This window comes from Elgaria multicarinata, chromosome 3 (assembly GCF_023053635.1).
Source record: "Elgaria multicarinata webbii isolate HBS135686 ecotype San Diego chromosome 3, rElgMul1.1.pri, whole genome shotgun sequence".
In the NCBI taxonomy this organism is placed as follows: domain Eukaryota; kingdom Metazoa; phylum Chordata; class Lepidosauria; order Squamata; family Anguidae; genus Elgaria; species Elgaria multicarinata.
In genome coordinates this window covers 160,543,379-160,567,352 of record NC_086173.1, presented here as the reverse complement: position 1 = coordinate 160,567,352, position 23,974 = coordinate 160,543,379, and the positions used below count along the sequence as shown (strand labels likewise).

The following is a 23,974-nucleotide window of genomic DNA, read 5'->3' as shown; positions in this document are numbered from 1 at the left end:
ACACAGTTTTTCATACTGTAAATAAAATGCTTTGGGTTTTGAAGTTTGCAACCGTTTCTTTCCTTTAAAACGCCGAGGTGATCAGCTGGGTGGGAAGGCAAAAGGTGTCAGACAGGAAGGGGGGTGTTGAAAAGATCACATTAATTATATTGGGGCGCATGTGGTAGGCATAGCTCAATGGTAGAGCACATGCTTTGCATTTAGAAGGAACCAGGGGAGGGGGTGGAATGGAATAGGCCATCCTGGCTGGATGGCTGGCATTCTGAACAGGGGCATGGGACCCATCAACTTTTTGCAGATCGACTCTGAAAAGCAGTGTACAAAGCGGCTTAAAATCCACCGATGAACCAACGGTGAAGAGGCCTCAGGCCTGGCTGTGCTACCAGAGGGCTTTTAAATTTAGGCTGAGGCCTGCATGAAATTAGGCCGAGGTCTGCTGTCTGCATGAATTTAGGCCGAGGCCTGCATGAAATTAGGCCAAGGTCTGCTGTCTGCATGAATTTAGGCCGAAGCCTGCAGGAAATTAGCCCACGGTCTGTCGTCTGCATGTATTTAGGCTGAAACCTGCATGAGTTTAGGCTGAGGCCTGCATGAAATTAGGCCAAGGTCTGCTGTCTGCATGAATTTAGGCCGAAGCCTGCAGGAAATTAGGCCGAAGCCTGCAGGAAATTAGGCCGAAGCCTGCAGGAAATTAGGCCGAAATCTGAATGAAGTTATGCTAATGAAACCAATGGTTGCCCACTACTAAAAGAACGCCCACTCTTCTACCCAGAAAAAGTAGAGCTATCACCAGATTATAGAAATATAAATGCAATCCTATACATGCCTACTCAGAAGCAATTCCTCTTGAATTCAAGCGGCTTACTCCCAGGAAAGTGTACAAGACCGAGCCAAACACATGGCTGAAGGCCAAACACATACTTCGCTTTGTTTTTAGAAGAGGCATCCTTTCATTTTGGGCACAACATTTTATTTCAAAATAAAGTCGATAATACAGGCAACAACAAAAAAGTAACGACAGCCATGAAACAGTACGAGATCACGCGAGAGAGGGGCGGGAGGACGCCTCTTTGAAGAGTACGTTCTCTATCTGCATTTTTTAAAAAATAAGCTCACGCTTTTAAAAACTAGGGTGACCCCATGAAAGGGAGGACCTGCATCTTGAACAGTTGCATAGAAAAGGGAATTTCAGCAGGCGTCATTAGTATGTGTGCAGTATCTGGTGAAATTCCCTCTTCGTCACAACCGTTAAAGCTGCAGGAGCCCTGCCCTCTTTTGTAACTGGTCACGCAGGCTCTTCGTAGGATCCAGATTTACTCTGGAACAATTTCTCTGGGGGAAGTGGGTTTCCCCTCTTTCTCACAGCACCCCTCCAGAGAGTCAGGAGGTCCTGCTGAATGGCGTGAGCTGTGATGAGGAGGATTCCCCAAAATCAAGCGGTCCTTCTGCAAATAGAACACGCCACTTCCTCTCATGGAAGGCAATACTTGGATATAACCCCGGTGTGTGTGTGTATATATACTATATATATTATATATATATATATATATATATATATATATATATATATATATATATATATTAAGTGATCAAAATGATTTTAAAACCAATTCACTGGTTTTCATTAATTAAGAAACATTGCAGGTTTTTTTAAAATATAAACTTAAATCCTGGGAAGAAGAATTCTCCTTTTTTGAGGGCTGCACAGGGCTGCTAGATGGAGCCCAGGTTACCAACATCATATGGGGAAGGAAAGGAAAGGAACCTCTTGTGCAAGCAGAGTCATTGCTGACTCCTAGAGGGATGCCTGCTTTCGCTGATGTTTTCCTGGCCAGCTTTGTAGCGGGGTGGTTTGCCATTGCCTTCCCCAGTCGCAGTTACCTTTCCCCAAGCTAGCTGGGTACTCACTTTACTGACCTCGGAAGGATGGAAGGCTGAGTCGACCTGAGCTGGCTGCCTGAGAACCAGCTTCCGCTGGGATCGAACTCAGGCCGTGGGAAGAGTTTCAGCTGCAGTAACTGCCGCTTACCACTCTGCGCCACTTGGAAATTTAGCCTTGTGTGCAGTCGGGTAGCAAATCATTCTGCCACCTGGAAGCAGACATTTCCATGCCACCGTTCCCATATCCAGGAAGCAGATGATGCTGGTGCGGAAATAGATTTTTATGCCCATCCATTCTTTTCTGCTGGCAAGGGTCTTCTGGAAACGATTCCCCAACGAAAATTCCAGCAGAGGAACGTTTCAGCCTCCCAGGATTGGCCCTTCTGGAATAAAGAAATCTTAAAGGGAGACCCCAGCATAAAACTTCGAATTACAACTTATCTGGAAATTCAGTCTTATCCACTGTGGCCTGAAGCCAGACGACAGTTTTTCACCCTACTGCAGATGTTCGTTAGCTTATCAATGGTAGGGTGACCCTATGGAAAGGAGGACAGGCCTCCTGCATCTTGAACAGTTGTATTGGAAAGGGAATTTCAGCAGGTGTCATTTGTATGCATGAAATTCCCGGTGAAATTCTCTCTTCATCACAACAAAGCTGCAGGAGCCCTGCCCTCCTTTTCATATGTTCACCCTAAGGCAGGATGTTGATGTGATCATCGGCCCCGCTTTGGGATGGCCGCCGGCTTTACTTTACGTACATGAACAGTTTCACATAACTGCCTGAGCCCCTGCTGTAATAAATACATCAACCTTGAAGAGGTTGCAAGACTTCCTTAGGAAGAACAAGAATCTCACCTCTAATTCATCCAATTATGGCGACAGAAAGTCTCTTAACAAAAGAATATTTGGCAACCTGTTCTCCAACCCACCCCCTTTTTCCTATGACACATTTTCCTCCTCTAACGTTCAGAGCGGCGCAAGTCCTTTTGGGGAGGGGCCATAGGTCAGTGGGTAGAGCACATGCTTTGCGTGGAGAAGGTGCCAGGTTCGAATCCCAGCATCTCCAGGTAGGGTTTCCTATGTTCCTATATTCCTGTCTTTGTGCCAAAATCCATCACCAAAGGCATTTCACGGGCGCTCTGCTTCTGCAGTCCATACCACCTCCCTGCGAGGTAGATCAGTATTACCCTCCACCATATTGCAGATGGATGGGTCTAATTGAGAGAGAGAGAGAGAGAGAGCGTGCCCAAAGCTTCCGAAAGAGTTCATGACAGAGGAGAGATTCAAAATCTAACCCTGTTTCTCTGCCTTTAAAAAAAAACATGATTCCTTCACCTTCCAAAAGCACGTGGGGACCTCAGGCTGACGTGGCCGCCTTCGCGTGGCTGAGTTTGTGTTTCATCAGGTGCGACCGGTCGGTGAAGCTGTCTCCGCAGTCCAAGCACTTGTACGACTTGAAGCCTTTGTGGGTGTTCTGATGGAGGCTGAGGTGGGAGCTCTGGGTGAAGGACTTCCCGCAGGTCAGGCACTTATAGGGCTTCTCCCCCGTGTGGATCTTGTAGTGCTTGTGGAGGTTGGAGGATTGGTTGAAGTCCTTGCCGCAGATCGAGCACTTGTAGGGCTTCTCCCCCGTGTGGGTCATCTTGTGCTTCAGGAAGCTGGACCGGTGGATGAAGGTCTTCTCGCACACGGGGCACTTGTGGGACCTCTGCTCCGTGTGGGTCTGCCGGTGCTCATAGAGGAGCGAGGCCTGGTCGAAACACTCCCCGCACCGCGAGCACGGGTAGCTCTTCCCCCTCGCGTGGACCTTACGGTGCTGGCAGAACTTGGAGCGTTGGCTGAAGCTCTTTCCGCATTCCGAGCACCTGTAGATGGGGGCCCCGATGTGCATCTTCAGGTGCTTCTGCAGGTTGGACGACTGGCGGAAGCTCTTCCCGCAATCGGTGCATGTGTACGGCTTCTCGCCCGTGTGCAGCCGCTCGTGCTTGGTGAGGTGCGAGTGTTCCCGGAAGCTCTTGTCGCAGTAGGAGCATTTGTAGGGTTTCTCCCCGGTGTGGATCCGGTGGTGCTGGAAAAGGTACGAGCGCCGGCAGAAGCTCTTCCCGCAGTCCGTACACTTATAGGGAGGCCCTCCGGCCCGGACGTTCGACGGGGAGACAAGGGGTGGTTTCAACTTGAAGGTCTTCCCACCCGGAGGGGACCTGGTCTCTCGTTTACTCTTCTGGATCCCCGGCGGGGTTTTATTCAGCTTCTTGCCAACTTTTTTCTTCGGGCTTTTCTTCGTCTCTTTCACTGGCCCTTTGCAGCTTCCGGAGGCTTCTCCCGGCTCGCAAGGCTGGGCGGCGTCTCGCCCAGTTCTTGCCGGCGACGCCTTCTTCGGTTTTGCTTGCAAAGGACTGGCCTGTTGGTTATTGTTCTTTTCCGCCGTCTTGGGATCGTCCAGCTTTGGATCTGGTGGAAAAGAGAAAGTCAATGAAAGAGAGACAGAGGACACACACACCAGCAGGCAAATGCTATTTTGGAAGTATAGCTTCCAAATCGCGTGAGGTACTGGTTCCTCTCTATTCGGCCCTGGTTAGACCTCATCTAGAGTATTGCGTCCAGTTCTGGGCTCCACAATTCAAGAAGGATGCAGACAAGCTGGAGCGTGTTCAGAGGAGGGCAACCAGGATGATCAGGAGTCTGGAAACAAAGCCCTATGAAGAAAGACTGAAAGAACTGGGCCTGTTTAGCCTGGAGAAGAGAAGATTGAGGGGAGACATGAGAGCACTCTTCAAATACTTAAAAGGTTGTCACACAGAGGAGGGCCAGGATCTCTTCTCAATCCTTCCTGAGTGCAGGACACGGAATAACGGGCTCAAGTTAAAGGAAGCCAGATTCCAGCTGGACATCAGGAAAAACTTCCTGACTGTTAGAGCAATACGACAATGGAATCAGTTGCCTGTTGAGGTTGTGGGCTCTCCCACCCTAGAGGCCTTCAAGAGGCAGCTGGACAACCATCTGTCAGGGATGCTTTAGGGTGGATTCCTGCATTGAGCAGGGGGTTGGACTTGATGGCCTTGTAGGCCCCTTCCAACTCTGCTATTCTATGATTCTATGATAATAAACCTCGTAATTGCAGCAGCCGTACCAGCTAAGGACCAGCTAAATGATTTGTGAAAGTATATACCCAAATATTTGTAGCCAGAGACTTGTTCTATATAGTTACCATTCATGGACTACCTATAGGTCCGCTTGCGTCTTGAGAAGTCAGCACTTTAGATTTGTCAGAATTCATTGTTAATTGGTTGGTATCACAGTAGCTGGTAAACGCTGCCAACAGAAGCAAGAGGCCAACCCTGGTTTGTGAAAGTAGTGCAGCATCGTCTGCATAAAGTAAAATTGGAATCCTTGAGTTAGCCAGTTTTGGAGGGTGAGAGTCAATAATATTCAAAGCAGATGGTAAATCACTAAAAAAAAATTAAATAAAAATGGGGCTAAAACACAGCCTCGTCTCACACCTCTAGTTGACACTATTGGTTTAGACAAACTGCCAGAGGGCCCGCTTCTCATTTGAATTTGAATGTGAATTTGAGTTCAAATTCAAATTGAAATTGAATTTGAATGTGAATTTGAGTTCAAATTCAAATTCACTCACTGTGAATTTCGGTTTGATAATAGATGTTTTGAATCAAATATAGGAGTCTGTTGTTGTTTTTATGCAAAGATTAGAGAGAAATTATTACTTGACACCAGTTTAGAAATTAATGCACTTCTTCATTATTCAGGGCCACAGAGAAATCGAGGCTTTTGCAAAATTCTTTTTGAATGCTACGAGAATAAGGTCTCCCCAGAATTGATTCTGCTGTATACTTTTCAAATGTGTATGTAATTTTGCCCTACTCTCGTGCATGGGGTCGGTGACCGTAATAAAGTTGTGGATGATGATTTATTTTGTTTATAGAAATTGGGTTGCTACTTCTACTTATTTCTTTTTTACATTGATATTCTGCCTTTTCCTCCAAGGAGCCAAGGTGGTGTACTTGATACTCCTCTCCATTTTATCCTAACAACAACCCTGAGAGGTAGGTTAGGTTGAGAGCCGGTGACAGGCCCAAAGACACCCAGTGAGCTTCACAGCTGAGTGGGGACTTGAACCGGAGTCTCCAACACTCTAACCACTATACCACACTGTCTTTCACCGGTTGGACAAGGTGATTTTCAAAGTCCCTGCCAACTCCAAAGTTCTATGCCTTATTTTGTTTATAGGAGTTGGGTATGTGTAACTGGGAGAAGACACGATTTAGAGACAACGCGAAAGCCATCTTTAAATATTTGGAGAGACATCACACAGAGGACGGAGCAAATTGGGTCTCTGTTGTTCCAGAAGGTTTGAGTGAAAGGAAAGGGGATTTACATAGTCTTGGCTTTATATTTGATTCCTCGCTCTCCTTCATTCCTCATATTGAGGCAGTAGCTAAATCCTGTCGTTTTTTCCTGTATAATATTGCCAGGATTCGATCATTTTTGTCTGTCTCTTCTGCCAAGACTCTTGTTCATGCATTGGTTATTTCTCGGTTGGACTACTGCAACCTTCTTCTCACTGGCCTTCCTTCTTCTCACATCAGTCCGTTGGTTTCTGTTCACCACTCTGCTGCTAAGATCATCTTCTTGGCTCGCCGCTCTGACCATGTTACTCCACTTCTGAAATCTCTTCATTGGCTTCCAATTCACCTCAGAATCCAATATAAACTTCTCCTGTTGACCTACAAAGCTTTTCACTGTCTAGCTCCTTCCTATCTCTCCTCTCTCATCTCACACTATTGCCCCGCTCGTGCTCTTCGCTCCTTTGATGCCATGTTTCTCACCTGCCCAAGGGTCTCTCCTTCCCTTGCTCGGCTTCGTCCATTTTCTTCCGCCGCCCCTTTCGCCTAGAACGCTCTTCCAGAACATTTGCGAACTACAAGTTCAATCGCAGTTTTTAAAGCTCAGCTAAAAACTTTTCTTTTTTCTAAAGCTTTTTAAACTTGATTTTGATCTGACTTTGATACTGTTAGTTTTACTCTCCCCTGTGCCTGTTTGGTGCATTTTCTTCCCCTTCTTCTTCTTCTTCTTCTTCTTCTTCTTATTATTATTATTATTATTATTTATTTATATAGCACCATCAGTGTACATGGTTTTATTATGATTCTATTAGAATGTAAGCCTATGCGGCAGGGTTTTGCTATTTTATTGTTTTACTCTGTACAGCACCATGTACACGGATGGTGCTATATAAATAAATAAATAAATAAATAATAATAATTTTAACCAAACTTTGGGCCAGTTCAGACAACATGCTAAGCCATGGTTAGGATGCTAACCCTTTTGCAACAAATGGTTACCGAGTGTGTTTAAACCGTGGCTTTGCAGGCAGACTGTTTACGAATGGTTCACACGATACGCTAAACCATAATTTTCAGCTCAAAATGCTTATCAATTGTGACTTAGCGTGTTCATCTGAAAAGGGTCACCCAGGACTTCCTGATGACGATGACGATGATTATGATGATGATGTATTCTGTTTATATACCGCCCCATAGCCAAAGCTCTCTGGGCGGTTTACAAAAGTTAAAAACAGGGAACATGAAAAACAAATATACAAAATTTGAAACCATCAAAAACATAAAATACTGTTGGAAGTGTGAAGAGCAAGAAGGAACATTTTACCACATGTGGTGGTCTTGCAAAAGGGCAAAGGCAATACTGGGTTAAAATACATGCATTAATGCAATTTTTTTTAAAAGTAAATGTAGAAATGAAACCAGAAATGTTTCTTTTACTAACGGCGTTTGTAAAAGAAAGAACAATAGCTTCATATGTAATGGACTGGAAACCTTTTATGGAATATATAAAAGAACAGCAAAAGGATGATTTATTTGTATGTGGATTTTATATATAACTTGTATTCTTGCATTTGATAAATATCCTTACTTGCTTTTATGAAATTCGGACCTGGTAAACTAGAAACATGACCCTTGCCTTCTGACATGAAGATCGCTTTAAATCAGCCTTCCTCAACCTGGGGCGCTCCAGATGTGTTGGACTACAACTCCCAGAATGCCCCAGCCAGTTGGCTGGGGCATTCTGGGAGATGCAGTCCAACACATCTGGAGCGCCCCAGGTTGAGGAAGGCTGATTTAAATGGAATATAGCCTTATGTATTTGTGACCATTTTAGTAGCTGTTTATGTTGTGATGTCGTTTGTATAGTTTGTATTGTTGTTTTACCTTTCCTTATGTGTTCTGTTTATGTGGGAAATTAATAAAAGTATTAATAAAAAAAAGCATAAAATACGAACAAAAACAGACAATACCTGTTTAAAACAACTATTCTGGGGTCAGTTAAAAAACTCAGCACATGCTGTTAAATGTGGTTAAACGCCTGGGAGAAGAGAAATGTCTTGACTTGGCGCCGAAAAGATAACAATGCCAGGCGAGCCTAATCAGGGAGACCGTTCCATAATTGCGGGGCCACCACTGAAAAGGCCCTCTCCCTTGTTGCCATTCTCCGAGCTTCCCTCAGGGTAGGCACCTGGAGGAGGACCTTAGAAGTTGATCGTAGTGTACGGGGAGGTTCGTGTCGGGAAGTTCCGTCAGGTATCGTGGTTCCTGATGGCATGGAGTCATTCAGCTGTGGCTGCCTGAGAAAGGTGATGGTCTCTCCTTCATTAGAGGCTTTTTTCAGAGACGTTCTGGGGGTGGGGGGGACGTATTGTTTGGATCGGTAGGTCCAAAAATATCAGTGTACTTTAGCTTAAAGCTCTCTCTGCCAGCAACTAAGCCTTAGGAGAGGCATTTCAACCTTTTGACATGGAGTGGGGGAATCATAGAATCATAGAATAGCAGAGTTGGAAGGGGCCTACAAGGCCATCGAGTCCATCTCCCTGCTCAATGCAGGAATCCACCCTAAAGCATCCCCGACAGATGGTTGTCCAGCTGCCTCTTGAAGACCTCTAGTGTGGGAGAGCCCACAACCTCCCTAGGTGACTGGCTCCATCGTCGTACTGCTCTAACAGTCAGGACGTTTTTCCTGATGTCCAGCTGGAATCTGGCTTCCTTTAACTTGAGCCCGTTATTCCGTGTCCGGCACTCTGTGATGACCGAGAAGAGATCCTGGCCCTCCTCTGTGTGACAACCTTTCAAGTCTTTGAAGAGTGCTATCATGTCTCCCCTCAATCTTCTCTTCTCCAGGCTAAACAGGCCCAGTTCTTTCAGTCTCTCTTCATAGGGCTTTGTTTCCAGACCCCTGATCATCCTGGTTGCCCTCCTCTGAACACGCTCCAGCTTGTCTGCATCCTTCTTGAATTGTGGAGCCCAGAACTGGACACAATACTCTAGATGAGGCCTAACCAGGGCCTTCCCTCATAGGGGAGATCTTCCAGCCCTGTGATCCCTTTAACAGCCCTTTTCTGCACTCAGTCCTGCACAAAAGCCAGGGAACCCCCAAATAATCAGTGGTTAGGAGGGAAAGGGGGGTAGAGCCGGGGAACATGGCCCTCTGGGAAACTGAAGACCCAATCACTGGTTAAAAGCATGACGTACCTTTACCCAACAGGGCACTGGCATCGCTGGCGACGCTGATCTCCCAGCAGTCTTCTGTGCACACCTCTGCGGGCTCCGGAACCAGGTGAGTCCCTTCGGCCTCAGGCCAAGTCATGTCTGCCTCCTTGGGCTCCTGTGTCTCCTACGGGATACAGCAATCAAAAAAGGGTGAATGAACCTTACGAGTAGGAATCCAAGTCCGCTGCCACCCTGCCCAGGGAAGGGTCTGCCCACCCCTTTCTGAGGGACAGAGGTTTACAGCTGCCCTCTATCCCCAGCTTCAAAACTGCAAAGCAATGTGTTGGTTAGGGGAGTCCGCCACCTAGGGACCAAAGGTGGTTCTGTAGGTTTCAAACACATAGGCATATTTAAATTAATTAACATCCATTAATGCCTTTAAAGAACCAAATAGCTCCGAGGTTCACACCATGAAGATCCCCTTGGAATCCAGGCCAAATTTGAGGTGTATAGGTTTTACAGTCTTCGAGCCCCTAGCGGGCGGACAGACAGACATTCTCTTTTATTGTAAGTATAGTGCCATTAAGGTGCATGGTGCTTTAGGAAGTCCAGTTTTGGAACATTTTATTTTCAGAAATGGCAACTGTTACAATTCAAAGTGCTGGTTATGACCTATAAAGCCCTATATGGCTCGGGTCCAGGTTATCTGAAAGACCACATTCTCCCTTATGAGCCTGCCCGTGCTTTGAGATCTTCTGGAGAAGCCCTTCTTTCAGCCCCACCTTCTTCACAGGCATGCTTGGTGGGAACATGGGAGAGGGCCTTCTCGGTGGCTGCTCCGGTGCTCTGGAACTCTCTTCCCGGGGAAGCTAGGCTGGCTCCCTCCTTGATGGGCTTTCGGGAGCAGACTAAAACTTGTTTGTTCCAGCAGGCCTTTGGAGAGTAATTTGGTCCTCCATCTATGTTAACGACTTATAATTTTGTTGTGTATTTTAAATATTTACGGGTGTTTTTTTAAAAATGTACATTTTTTCCCCTAGGTTTTACAATGTATGTTTTAAACTTTGTAAGGCCGCCTTGAGGCCCAGTATTGGGCAAAAGGCGGAATACAAATAAATATAATAATAATAATTACATATAACTATATATGTGATACCAGCGTTGGCCTTTTTAACATTGTGGGAAGAATAAAATGCAAAAGTGTCATCGAAGGACTTAATTGAGTTCGTGCCGATGGCTGCCTGAAGACTCATAGCTGAAAGTTGGAAAACTGCAGAACTTCTAACATTGAAATGGGTGTATCTGGAATTATGACAAACAGCCTGGACAGAAAAATTTACATTACGCATGATATACAAAATTATGAACGATGTGAACGTGGATAGGGAGACATTTTTCCCCTCTCAGAATACTAGCACCCAGAGGGGTCATTCCAGGAAGCTGATTGGTGGAGATTCAGGACAAAGGAAAGGAAGTACTTTTGCACACAGCGCAGAGTGAAATTATGGAACTCACCACCACAAGATGTCATGATGGCCACCAATTTGGAGGGCTTTAAAAGGGGGTTGGAGAAATCCCTGGAGGAGAAGGCTGTCAGTGGCTACTAGTCCTGATGGTTATGTGCTACCTCCAGGAACAGAGGCAGTAAGCCTGTGTGCACCAGTTGCTGGGGAACATGGGCAGGAGGTGCTTTTGCACCATGTCCTGCTTGTGTTAGCAGGTTAGCCACTGTGTGGACATAGTATTGGACTGGATGGACCCTTGGTCTGATCTGACAGGGCTCTTCTTATGTTCTTATGTTTTTATGACATACCATCTGAAACTAGCTAAGGCAAAGTCAAAACACTCCTACACTGAGCAGGGGGTTGGACTCTATGGCCTTATTGGCCCCTTCCAACTCTACTATTCTATGATTCTATGACTTCTAAAACACAGCAGTTTTTATTCTATATACTGATCAGGGACAATTTTATTTATTTATTTATTTATTTCATTTTTATACCGCCCAATAGCTGAAGCTCTCTGGGCGGTTCACAAAAATTAAAACCGTGAAGAGCATAATAAAACGACCAACAATTTAAAAACACAAATACAAAATACAATATAAAAAGCACGACCAGGATAAAACCACACAAGCCAAAATTGATATGGGTTAAAATATGCACAGCACTATTTGTCAAACGTCTCATCAGATGATGGAAAAGAAAGTAAATATAAGCTTGATATACAGAAGAATGATAAAGAAAACTTCTAAGCAGCTCATGGATTCAATGTATGTCTTGGACTGTAAAGTAGAGCGGAAAAATAGGAAGAGAAGGTAAGTGTGCTATCTTCTATCAATAATACAATTTAAATTGAATGCATTCCTTTTTTTATTTCCTTTTTTTTTCTTTCCCCACCCCCCTTTCTTTTTCTCTATTTATTTTGCTTTGGGAAATTAATAAAATCTTTTTTAAAAAATAATTAAAAGTGCACAATGCTATAGGAAACCCAAGCAGCTCTGATGTCAGTGGGGTGGTGACCCCACTCTGGGTTTTGGTCAGAACCTCGCAGAACCCTAAAGGAGATATCCAAGGTGCTGAACCCATTTTGGGGGTAGGTTTCAGCACTTTAGATAGCTCCTTTAGAGTTCTGACTGGTTCTGTGTGAAACCCAGAACAGATTCACTGCCCCACTGAAATAGGAGGCACCAGCCTGAACTGAGTCAAAGAGGTCAGGTCTGTTCTCCAAGGCGCATACAATCTAAAATTCTAAGCACAGAATTTCTGCATGTGAATACAAATTGGACGTCACACAGCCTTTCTCCAACCTAGCGCCCTCCAGTGGTGTCGGATCACAACACCCAGGATTGGCGGCGGATGGTGGGTGTTGTAGTCCAACACCTCTAGAGGGTACACGGTTGGGGAAAGGCAGTTGCAGCATCCAATTTGGCCCTTACGTAAGGTGACCATATGTAAAAGGAGGACTGGGCTCCTTCATCTTTAACAGTTGTGTAGAAAATATGTAGGTTTAATTCTATTTTAACTTTCGTAATTTATATTTATATGTTTTAATTGTACATGTTTTAATCTTGTAAACCGCCTTGAGCAGAAAAGGCAGTATATAAATAAATAAATAAATAAATACAAATAATAATAATAAAAGGGAATTTCTGCAGGTGTCACTTGTAGGCATGCAGCACCTGGTGAAATCCCCTCTTCGTCACAACAGTTAAAGCTGCAGGAGCCCTGCCCTCTTTTGTAGAGTGCCCAGATACAAAAGAGGGCAGGGCTCCTGCAGCTTTAACAGTTGTGATGTAGAGGGGATTTCACCAGGCACTGCTTGCATGCAAAAGACACCTGCTGACATTCCCTTTTCTATTAAACTGTTAAAGCGACAGGAGCCCTGTCCTCTTTTCCATAGGGTCACCCTGCCTTACACAGCACATCTGTTGCCAAGGGGGCCCAGCTGTTCCGCGCTCTCCATGCCACACACACACTCCTGGGATGATCAGGATGAAATGCGTTCTCACCTGTTTTTCCCGTTCCTCAGGCTGTGTCAGCAGGAAGTCCTCGGCCAAGGCCACCGCCTGGGCGCAAGTCTCTGGGCTGCCTTCCCTCACCCATCTCTGCATTTCCCGGGGCAGGACGGTCAAGAACTGCTCCAGGATCAACAGCTCCAAGATCTGCTCCTTCGTGTGCCTCTCGGCCTTCAACCACTGGTTGCAAAGCTCTTGAAGCTGGCTGTGAACCCCCCTCGGCCCCTCGGCTGGCTGGTAGCTGAAATGCCGGAACTGCTGGCGCTTCTTCTCCCGGCTGAAGCTGTCCCCTCTCAAAATGGCCGCCTTCACTTTCCCATAATCCTCTCTGTCCCTGGCTTCCAGGCTCCGAAAGGCCTGCTCGGCTGCCCCGCTGACAGCCGGCAGGAGCCGGGCCGCCCACTCTTCTTTGGGCCACCGGCAGGCCTCGGCCACTTGCTCGAAGGAGGCCAGGAAGGCCTTGGCGTCGTCCCACGGGGCGTGGTCCGTGGGCAACTGTGGGGCTCCCCAGACTGAGCAGGGGGACTCCAGGGTCCTCAGGAACTCCTGCCACTGAGACTCCCACTGCTGAAGAAGCCCCTCGCCCGGGATCTGAGTAAACTGCTTCCCCGACGTCCTGTGCAGAAACTCCCGAATGCTCCCGGCCTGGATAACGTGAGGAGCCTTTTCGGATCCCTTTGCTCCCATCTCGGGTTCAAGGACTGGGGCGTCCGGCTCCTCGGTTTTAATTGTGGGCGGCACTTCCTGTATTTCCGTGGGCGTTTCGTGGTGGGGGTCCAGGGCTGCCATTTCACACTGCTCTACTGCCATTTCTTTCACTCGAATTCTTTATCCGGGACCTTAAGACGGCAGCAGGCAGCTCTGGGCTAGCCGGATCAATGCCTCGACTCTGTCAGAGGCAGCCCCAGAGGTTCAAGGGATGGGTTGGGCTTTCTCAGCGGGGTCTCTAGACGACCAGGAGCTCACACAAGAAGCCAGGAAATCTTGAGAACAGAACACAAGGGGCATCTGCATGTGGGGGAATGAAAAACACCGACACGGGAATGAGAAAGCAGACATGAATATCCTTCCCTCTATTGCCAATGTTCAGAGGTGAGTGCCGTTCCTTTTGTAACCGCTACGGCACCGTCAACTAGGGTGACCCTATGAAAAGGAGGACAGGGCTCCTGTACCTTTAACAGTTGTATTGGAAAGGGAATTTCAGCAGGTGTCATTTGCATATATGGAGAACCTGGTGAAATTCCCTCTTCATCACCACAGTTAAAGCTGCAGGAGCCCTGCCCTCTTATAAATCTGGTCACAGTGTAGCTTCAGTATAGCTCCTGCAGCTTTAACTGTTGTAATGAAGAGGAAATTTCACCAGGTGCGACATGCATACAAATGACACCTGCTGAAATTCTCTCTTCTATGCAACTGTTATTTATTTACGTATTTATTTTTATTAACTACATTTCTATACCGCCCAATAGCCGGAGCTCTCTGGGCGGTTCACAAAAATGAAAACCATTCAAAGTATAAAACAACAGTATAAAACCATAATATAAAATACAATAGAAAAGCTCAACCAGATAAAAACAGCAGCAATGCAAAATTACAAATTTAAAACACCAAGTTAAAATTTATTGATAGACTGTTAAAAGATACAGGAGCCCAGTCTTCCTTTTCATATGGTCATCCTACCGTCAATGCACAGAGATATCAGTAGGTCTGGGACATTCGAGGCTTTGCAGAAGTACAAAACATCTCTAGGTGGGGGGGAAAGCTATATGTTTTTATACTGTTTGTTTTATACTTCGAACAGTTTAAATTTTTGTGAACCGCCTAGGGAGCTTCGGCTATTGGGTGGTATAAAAATGCAATAAATAAATAAATTTAGGGGTGAGGGGATCCTTCAAAGCAGCCAAGTGAGGACTGGCGATGGAATGTTGGCTGATAGTTTTGGGGGGGAGGTTAATGGAAAACTGGGTAATGGTAGCGTGACCATATGGAAAAGAGAACAGGGCTCCTTTAACAGTTGTATAAAAAGGGGAATTTCTGCAGGTGTCATTTGTAGGCATGCAGCACCTGGTGAAACTCCCTCTTCATAACAACTGCTAAACCTGCAGGAGCTATATCAGAGTGACTAGATACAAAAGAGGGCAGTTTTAACAGTTGTGATGAAGAGGGAATTTCACCAGGTGCTGCATGCCTACAAATGACACCTGCTGAAATTCCCCATTTCTATTCAACTGTTAAAGATGCAGGAGCCCTGTCCTCCTTTCCATACGTTCACCTTAGGTGACCAGGGTGGTAGTGGGGCTGGAAGAATGGACACAAGTAAACAGCTCCATCTTCAAAAAAAAGGGATAAAGGATTCAGGAAACCATGGACTGGTCAGTTTGCTGTCAATCCTAGCCAAAATTCTAGTTTATTAAGCAGTCAGTTTATGAGAAAATAGGTAAGTATGCTTTTGTTACTCTGAGTTGGCATAGGTTTATTATAAATCGGCATATTTTAGCTTAAAATTCTTGCTGGCAAGAGTTGTCCCATTATCTCCCAGGATGATGGGAGTTATTATTATTATTATTATTTATTTATATAGCACCATCAATGTACATGGTGCTGTTCAGAGTAAAACAGTAAATAGCAAGACCCTGCCGCATAGGCTTACATTCTAATAAAATCATAATAAAACAATAAGGAGGGGAAGAGAATGCAAACAGGCACAGGGTAGGGTAAACAGGCACTGGGTAGGGTAAAACTAACAGTATAAAGTCAGAACAAAATCAAGTTTTAAAAGCTTTAGGAAAAAGAAAAGTTTTTAGCTGAGCTTTAAAAGCTGCGGTTGAACTTGTAGTTCTCAAATGTTCTGGAAGAGCGTTCCAGGCGTAAGGGGCAGCAGAAGAAAATGGACGGAGCCGAGCAAGGGAAGTAGAGGCCCTTGGGCAGGCGAGAAACATGGCATCAGAGGAGCGAAGAGCACGAGCGGGGCAATAGGGTGAGATGAGAGAGGAGAGATAGGAAGGAGCTAGATAGTGAAAAGCTTTGTAGGTCAACAGGAGAAGTTTATATTGGATTCTGTAGTGAATTGGAAGCCAATGAAGAGATTTCAGAAGTGGAGTGACATGGTCAGAGCGACGAGCCAAGAAGATGATCTTAGCGGCAGAGTGGTGGACAGAAACCAACGGACTGATGTGAGAAGAAGGAAGGCCAGAGAGAAGAAGGTTGCAGTAGTCCAGCCGAGAAATAACCAGTGCATGAACAAGCGTCTTGGCAGAAGAGACAGACAAAAATGATCGAATCCTGGCAATATTATACAGGAAAAAAACGACAGGATTTAGCTACTGCCTCAATATGAGGAATAAAGGAGAGCGAGGAATCAAATATAAAGCCAAGACTACGAGCTTCCTTGACTGGAGTAAGCGTAATATCGTTGACAGTAAGAGAGAATGAGAGATGAGGAGAAGGAGTTGTAGTCTGACACGTGCAGAGAGCACTAGGTTGAGGAAGACTGTTTAAGGAAGTGTGTTTAGGATGGTGGCTCATATTTCTAGGTTTCTGGTTGTTGTTCTCAACTGGGAACTAGAACGCCTCTGCTGATCAGGGTTGGATCGAGGATCTGCCTTCCGTGAGAGGACTTTCCAGAAGAGGAGCAGCACTGCTCATGGAAAGACCCCCTGCCCAATTTGGGAGGGGTTTCCTCCTCCTCTCGATAATGTCTCTGACGTTTTTTAAATTTTGTATATTTTTAATGTTTAGTGTTTTTAGCTTTTGTGAACCGCCCAGAGAGCTTCGGCTGTGGGGCGGTATATAAATGTAAATAAATAAATAAATAAATAAATAAATAAATAAATAAAATAATCACAGCCCATTAATTTTTGTGAACCGCCCAGAGAGCTTCGGCTATTGGGCGGTATAAAAATGTAAATAATACATAAATAAATAAATAATAATAATGTGGGGTCTCCTTGTGTAGCATTTGGGGGTGGGGCTGCTGTGGGAAAGAGGGGCTGGATAGTCCCCTTCCGCCAGCGTATTTGATCCAGTTTCAATCTGGATCCAACCTATTGTGTCTTCAACATCCGGTTTGAGAAAGACTTCTGTGCAGCTCAGAAGTCTGCATGTCCCAAGTGTGAACACTGGCGAGTCCTGAGAGAGGAGGCATGGTTTTATGGACCCTTGTGTCCCGCAAAGGGAGTTTCTGGATTAAGCACCTGCACCCAATTCCTTTGGTTCTCACAGAATAGTTGAGAAGGGTCCCCGTCTCTAGCTCTAGCCTTGGCCAATCAGACATCAAGGTCGATCGCAGGGAGACTCCTGAGCCTATCAAGAGCTGTGTCAGAACAGGGAATTGTGGGTTGCCCAAGCGTAACATCGCAAGAACATCAGAAGGGCCCTGCTGGATCAGACCAAGGGTCCATCTAGTCCAGCACACTGTTCGCACAGTGGCCAACTAGCCGTCGGATAGGGACCAACAAAGCAGGACACGGCGCAACAGCACCCTCCCCATGTTCCCCAGCAACTGATGCACACAGGCTTCCTGCCTCGGATACTGGAGATAGCACCCAACCATTAGGGCTAGTAGCCCTTGATAGCCTTCTCCTCCAGGAATTCATCCAACCCCCTTTAAAAGCCATCCAAATTGGTCGCCGTCACTACATCTTGTGGGAGTGAGTTCCATAGTTTAACTCTGCGCTGTGTGAAGAAGTCCTTCCTTTTATTTGTCCTGAATCTCCCACCCATCAGCTTCATGGGATGGCCCCGTTGGCCTCTAGTGTTTTGAGTGAGAGGGTCCAGTATTATGAGAGAGAGAGAGAGAGAGACAGAGAGAGACCATCTATTTAGTTCAGCACTCCGTTGCCACCAGCTGTTGAAGCTTGTCGAAGGTGAGAGAATACATACGTGCTAGAATTTGGGTCGGTTCCCAGCGAGCCTTTGGTCATACAGTCGCTCGGCCTCATTCGCAGAACTTTACAGGTGTGATCCAGGCACTGGCGTCTTCCACCTGTCACCCTCCCGCGTTTTCCCAACCCTGCTTCTTTCTTCTTTCCCCGAAAGAGAAAAGAAGCTGCGTTACAGAGGGAAAGGCCGATAACAGCTGCACAATCTCTTTCGAAGCACTCTTAGGATTTCTTCGCGATTGTCCTGTTTTGCATGGGGTCACCCTCGCCTCCCCGCCGTCCAAAGAACACCAGCGCCCGGCTGGGTTAGACCCAAAGGTCCTTCTAGGCGTTGTTATCCCCAGCGTTGGGTATCCAGAGATATCCTATCGCGGAGTACAGAGGCTCTACTGAGCTGTCTAGCTGCTAATCCCTATTTGCATAGGCAACATCCAACGCTCTTCCGCTCTTCCGTCTTTGTCCTTCTCCCCTCTTAAACTCATCACTCATCTTCGGCCAGGTCCCATCATCCAGGTAATGCACTAAAAGCGCTGGAGGAAAACTTTCAAAAATAGGCACTTTTGATTCCAGTAAGGAAAAAAGGAGGAAGGAACCGGAAAGGTGGAAACTCTTTTTTTTCTTTTTTTTAACTTCTTCATGTGACCTGTCACATAGGCTCCTCTCTAGGAATGACACATTTGCCATTTTAACCCTTGCGCTGCATGAGTGGAAACGCAAACATCTCCCTCTCCCCACATTCCACACTTACAATTTCCACCACCCCCTCCTTTCAGAAAGGTTTCCTGGGGTCACTGTTTATTCTTTCAAGGGATGCAGGCAGGCAGACATTCAACAGGTATGGCGCCTTTTCCCACAGTGGCATCAGCTGCTGGGATTTGAGGCTGCAAGATTTCTGGTGCTTGGTTTCCGAGGTTAAGAGCAGCCTTGGATTAAATGGCAACCTGATCGCCATAGGCGACAAGGGATTGCATGGGGGCGACCACAGCAGCGCCCAAGCTGCCAGAGGAGGGAAGCCCCCCTATTCCACGCCCAGCACAGAAGTGCGGTGGGCTGCTTTAGGATGGACAGAATTCTCTACCGGCCCCCAGCAGGGTAGTAAAATTTGCAGGCTAGTAAGTTGTGTGCCCTTATTTGCAAGGCTGATTCAGAGGGAGTCGCCTGGGAGAGAAAGGGGTAGAGCTAGGCAGAATGACAGGGGTGGAGCCTGATGGGATGGGGAGGAGCCTCATAGCAGTATCTGGTGGGGCAGAGAGGGGGCAGAGCCTGAATGCCAGTTAGCGGGGAGGGTTAAACCAGGGAGAAGGGGCTATTGCCTCCATGCTCCACTTGTGAGTTTCCTGGGACTATCTGGTTGGCCAATGTGAGAAGCGAGGATGTTGGAATACACAGATGAAACATCGAGGATGTATTCTCTCAGGCTACCAGAGGGGGCAATAAAGAACATTACGGTAAAGAAAGTACTGGAGCGCTGAATAAAACGATTGTTACAAAGACAAGATACCCGTATTTCTTCGATTGTAAGACACCATCGATTGTAAGACGCACCCTAATTTCAGTACCACCAACAGAAAAAAAAGCCCTAAGACACACCCGCGATTCTAAGACGCACCCCATTTTTAGAGATGTTTATATGGGGGGGAAAGTGCATCTTAGAATCGAAGAAATAGGGTAGTGTCAGCCTGTTTATGAGAGACCAGAGCTAGAACATGGTGTCAGCAGTGGGATCTATCTCACATGCGCAGCAAGCAGATCAAAGGCAGTATTCCAGATATCGTTGATTATTAAGGCCAAAGATTTGGAAGGATTATGTACCAGCATGAGAGAGCCCGTTCAATGGTATTTTTTTCCTGATAAGAAATAAGGGGTAGCCTGTTTTAAAAAGAAGGGGATGCAATATATAGAAATAGTCAAGGATGCATTCTCTCAGGCTACCAGAGGGGGCAATAAAGAGCACTCACTGCACACTGTGGTAAAGAAAGTACTAGAAGGCTGAATAAAATGGTTGATTTTACCAAGACAATATGGTGTCAGCCGGTTTATGAAAGACCAGAGATACAACAGTGTTTGCGTTCTTAGAGATGGGGATGTACTGAGGGGCTCAAGGGTGGGGCCTCGTAGATGGACATGGGGAAGGAACCAATAGCAAGAACTCACACATGATATTATAATCATCATAGAAACCTAGAGCGGAAAGGGGACCCCAAAGGTCATCTAGTCCAACCCGCTGCCAAGGCAGGAAATCCGCAATTACAGCATCTCCAATAGGGGGCCATCCAACCTCTGCTTCATAATCTCTAACAACGTTCCGTGTTTTTAATGTTCCATGTTTTAATCTTTGAAAACCGCCCAAAGATCTTCGGCTATGGGGCGGTATATAAATGTAATAAATAAATAAAATAGATAAAGAAGAGTCCATCACCTTCCAGGCGGCCTGTGCCACTGTTTTATTTGTATATTTTGTACAGCACCAAGTACATTGTTGGTGCTATATAATAATAATAATAATAATAATAATAATAATAATAATAATAATAATTGCCAGAAGAGCTTGTGTCATCAGGAAGTTCTCCCTAATGTTTTGTCAAAATCCCCTTCCTTGTAATTTGAACCTGCCAGTTCAAGTCCAAAACTCTGGAATAACGGAGAACGAAAATTCACTGCTTCCTTTACATTGGGGGTCTCGAACCTTTTTTGGCCCGAGGGCCAAATTCATTATCAGAGAAGCTCCCAGGGGCCGCATTGCAGAGAAGGCAAAAGAGACTGGAGTAAAAATTAACAACAACAACAACAACAACAACAACAACAATAATAGCAGATTTCAGCTGAAAGCTCTTACTGAGAACAAGTGAGAGGCATTTCAAACTTTTGAAAAGAGGAAAAATGCACAAAAAATGAGAAATCCCTGGTAGGTGGGGGAAAGAGGAGGGGCTTTGCATTGGGGGCGTGGCTTCCACTGCGGCCCACCCACTCCATCATGCCCGACTGCTCACTTGTGCCCGCCCACATATGGGCTTGTGCTCGCTTTGTGCTCCATTCCAGCAGTGTCACTCCCGCGAGAACTCAGCGGAACCCTCACAAGAGCTTGGCCAAACTCTCGCGAGAACTCGGCCGAATTCTCATGAGAAGTTGTGAGCGCTCGGCCAAGCTCTTGCAAGGCCCCCGTGACCGCAGTAAGAAAAAGCAGCACGGCACTCCGGAGAACGTTGCCAGCTGTTCTCTTGCTGTGGCAAATGCCACAGCGGGAGAGCAGCTGGCAAAGCTCTCCAGAACAGGCCCTCCCAGCGGAGGTGAGAGCGGCACCATTTATTTATTTATTTATTTATTTATTATTAATTATATTTCTATACCGCCCAATAGCTGGAGCTCTCTGGGCAGTTCACAAAAATTAAAAACATTCAAACAACAGTATAAAACGATACTATGAAATACAATATAAAAGCTCAACCAGATAAAAACAGCAGCAATGCAAAGATACAAATTTAAAACACCGAGTTAAAATTTATTGATAGACTGTTAAAATGCTGGGAGAATAAAAAGGTCTTCACTTGGCGTCTAAAAGCATATAATGTAGGTGCCAAGCGAACCTCCTTAGGGAGCTCATTCCACAGCCGGGGTGCCACAGCAGAGAAGGCCCTGCTCCTGGTAGCCACCTGCCTCACTTCCTTTGGCAGAGGCTCGTGGAGAAGGACCCCTGAGTGACCCCTGTCACTCTGCTGCCTGATGCGGGCGCATGAGCCTGCGTAATGGTAGGGCTGGCCCTGGCTACCTTATCGCCGCTTAATCATCTCTCTTCCAGGCTAAAGTGGCTAAAGTGTTGGACTGGGAGTCGGGAGATCCAGGTTCTAGTCCCCATTCAGCCATGGAAACCCACTGGGTGACTTTGGGCCAGTCCCAGACTCTCAGCCCAACCCGCCTCACAGGGTTGTTGCTGTGAGGATAGAAATGGGTAGGAGGAAAATTATGTACACCACCTTGAGTTCCTTGGAGGAAAAAAGGGCGGGATATAAATGCAATAAAAAAAAAAAACAATCCTTCCTCACGGGTCTCCTCACCACCTTTGTCACCCTCCTCTGGAGATATTCCTGTTTGCCCATCTCTTTTTATTAAATTGTGCAGTGCTCAGAACTGGACACAGTACTCTAGGTGAGGTCTGACCCAAGCAGAATAGATCGGGGGAATAAACGACAACACCCCTCTACTTTCCAGAACTGTTCTGTGTAGCCAGGCGTTTTCAGACATCTATGGGCCCTCTGGGTTTTTTTACGGTCTGGAGGATATGAACAGAATTATTCTGCGATCGAGGAAAGGGGAGTTCTTTCTATTTCTTAACTCTGCGGTGTTTCCAATACGGGCAACCGACGCAGAGATAAATACACCGACTAAACATACATGCTTATCAAAACAGGGTGGGAGAGACAGCTGTACTTTGGTGATCTGGGCTCCTTCTCAGCTGCTTTAAGGGAGCACTTTTCACCATAGTGCTTTTATGGGATGCAATCCTCTCCCTGCTCTTGGCCACACAGGAATTGTTCTCCAGGGCCGATTGCTTTTCCTTGACGCGTCCTGCTGCAGTGTCTTTAAGAAGCGAGACATTTTCACCGTCCTATGCGGAACCAGTGAAATCCATCCCCTACTTGCGGGGACAAGGTTGAAGCCAGTGACTAGGGCCATTTCTACACCTGCCTTTTTACCCCTGGGATTGTCCCGGGATCATCCCTGTGCATGCAAATGCCACACAGGGGATCCCGGGACGGAGCAGCCAGGGACGATCCCTCCATTTCTCTGGGATAATCCTTAGGTGTAGAAAGGGCCTAAATTCCTGGTTTCTTACCCCAAACGCAGCTTTGAAACAGAATAAACTTATTGGGGAATTGATGCAGCCCAAAGCCAGATTTAGGCAAGCCGGGTTGCAGTAAAACCTCAAAAAAAAAAAAAAACCCAAGATTATGGCAACCAGCTTGATTGATAACTGGCAAATAGAGGGAGAAAACGTAGAGGCAGTGACAGACTTTGTATTTCTGGGCGCAAAAATTACTGCAGACGCTGACTGCAGTCAGGAAATGAGAAGTCGTTTACTTCTTGGGAGGAGAGCAATGACAAATCTTGATAAAATAGTTAAGAGCAGAGACACCACACTGACAACAAAGGTCCGCATAGCTAAAGCAATGGTATTCCCCGTAGTAACCTATGGCTGCGAGAGCTGGACCATAAGGAAGGCTGAGCGAAGGAAGATAGATGCTTTTGAACTGTGGTGTTGGAGGAAAATGCTGAGAGTGCCTTGGACAGCAAGAAGATCAAACCAGTCCATACTCCAGGAAATAAAGCCAGACTGCTCACTTGAGGGAATGGTAGTAAAGGCAAAACTGAAGTACTTTGGCCACATAATGAGAAGACAAGATACCCTGGAGAAGAGGCTGATGCTAGGGAAAGTGGAAGGCAAAAGGAAGAGGGGCCGACCGAGGGCAAGATGGATGGATGATATTCTGGAGGTGACGGACTTGACCTTGGGGGAGCTAGGGGTGGCGACAGCTGACAGAAAGCTCTGGCGTGGGCTGGTCCATGAAGTCACGAAGAGTCGGAAGCGACTGAAGGAATAAACACACACACACACACATCTCATTTATCTCCCATGACAGCTGCCCAAGAAGTCTCTCCAACCGAAACAGCTGTTCTTAGCTCGTCGCTTTGGAGGGTGCAGGGACAACCTGCATGAAAATGGGGCTGGAGAGGTGCTCCCCAAAAGTAAGCAGTGGGGCCTGCTGCCACCAGACGCCACGGCATTGCACCAGGCCCACACTATGCTGTCAGATGTGGTGCCACACCGCTACATAGAACCACAGAATCATAGAATAGCAGAGTTGGAAGGGGCCTCCAAGGCCATCGAGTCCAACCCCCCTGCTCAGTGCAGGAATCCACCCTAAAGCATCCCTGACAGGTGGCTGTCCAGCTGTCTACCTGTCTGTCCATCTCTGTAGAAATGAAGAAGGCGCTGGGCGCATGCAACCCAAGCGACCCTTTGGGGCCACCCCCAAGCAAACCATGCACCCTCACCTCTGGGAGAGGACGCCCTGGCACAGGGCGGCGGCAGCACCGGCGTCCCACCGAAGGCTTCCTTTTGGGGAGGGTTAAAGCGAGAGAGTCCCCGGTCCTAGAGAGGCGCCGAAGGAGGAGGAGGA

General features: G+C 46.5%; 1 protein-coding gene across 3 annotated transcripts; it reads right to left on the bottom strand.

Annotated features, from left to right (window-relative positions):
• Window positions 1–1,575: 1,575 nt before the first annotated feature.
• On the bottom strand, window positions 1,576–23,911 carry LOC134396162 (zinc finger and SCAN domain-containing protein 30-like). Of its 3 annotated transcripts, XM_063122557.1 has the most exons (5): window positions 23,850–23,911; window positions 17,800–17,942; window positions 12,913–13,926; window positions 9,444–9,585; window positions 1,576–4,332 (listed from the first exon to the last, which is right to left on the bottom strand). In XM_063122557.1, the coding sequence occupies exons 3-5, from the start codon at window positions 13,726–13,728 to the stop codon at window positions 3,239–3,241; spliced, it is 2,052 nt and encodes a 683-aa protein (XP_062978627.1). In that variant the 5' UTR covers window positions 13,729–13,926; window positions 17,800–17,942; window positions 23,850–23,911; the 3' UTR covers window positions 1,576–3,238. The 3 variants fall into 3 exon arrangements, with proteins under 3 accessions (XP_062978627.1, XP_062978629.1, XP_062978628.1); XM_063122559.1 differs by lacking the exon at window positions 17,800–17,942 and having other exon boundaries at window positions 23,850–23,910; XM_063122558.1 differs by lacking the exon at window positions 23,850–23,911 and having other exon boundaries at window positions 17,800–18,377.
• Between the last annotated feature and the right edge of the window lie 63 nt (window positions 23,912–23,974).

What these genes read in the sequence shown, in the direction of transcription:
- LOC134396162 (XM_063122557.1), bottom strand. Translation starts at nt 13,728, where the DNA reads ATGGCAGTAGAGCAGTGTGAAATGGCAGCCCTGGACCCCCACCACGAA. An exon ending in CTGAGGAACGGGAAAAACAG is followed by an intron (nt 9,586 to 12,912) that starts GTGAGAACGCAT and finishes TGTATCCCGTAG; the next exon opens with GAGACACAGGAGCCCAAGGA. An exon ending in CAGTGCCCTGTTGGGTAAAG is followed by an intron (nt 4,333 to 9,443) that starts GTACGTCATGCT and finishes CTTTTCCACCAG; the next exon opens with ATCCAAAGCTGGACGATCCC.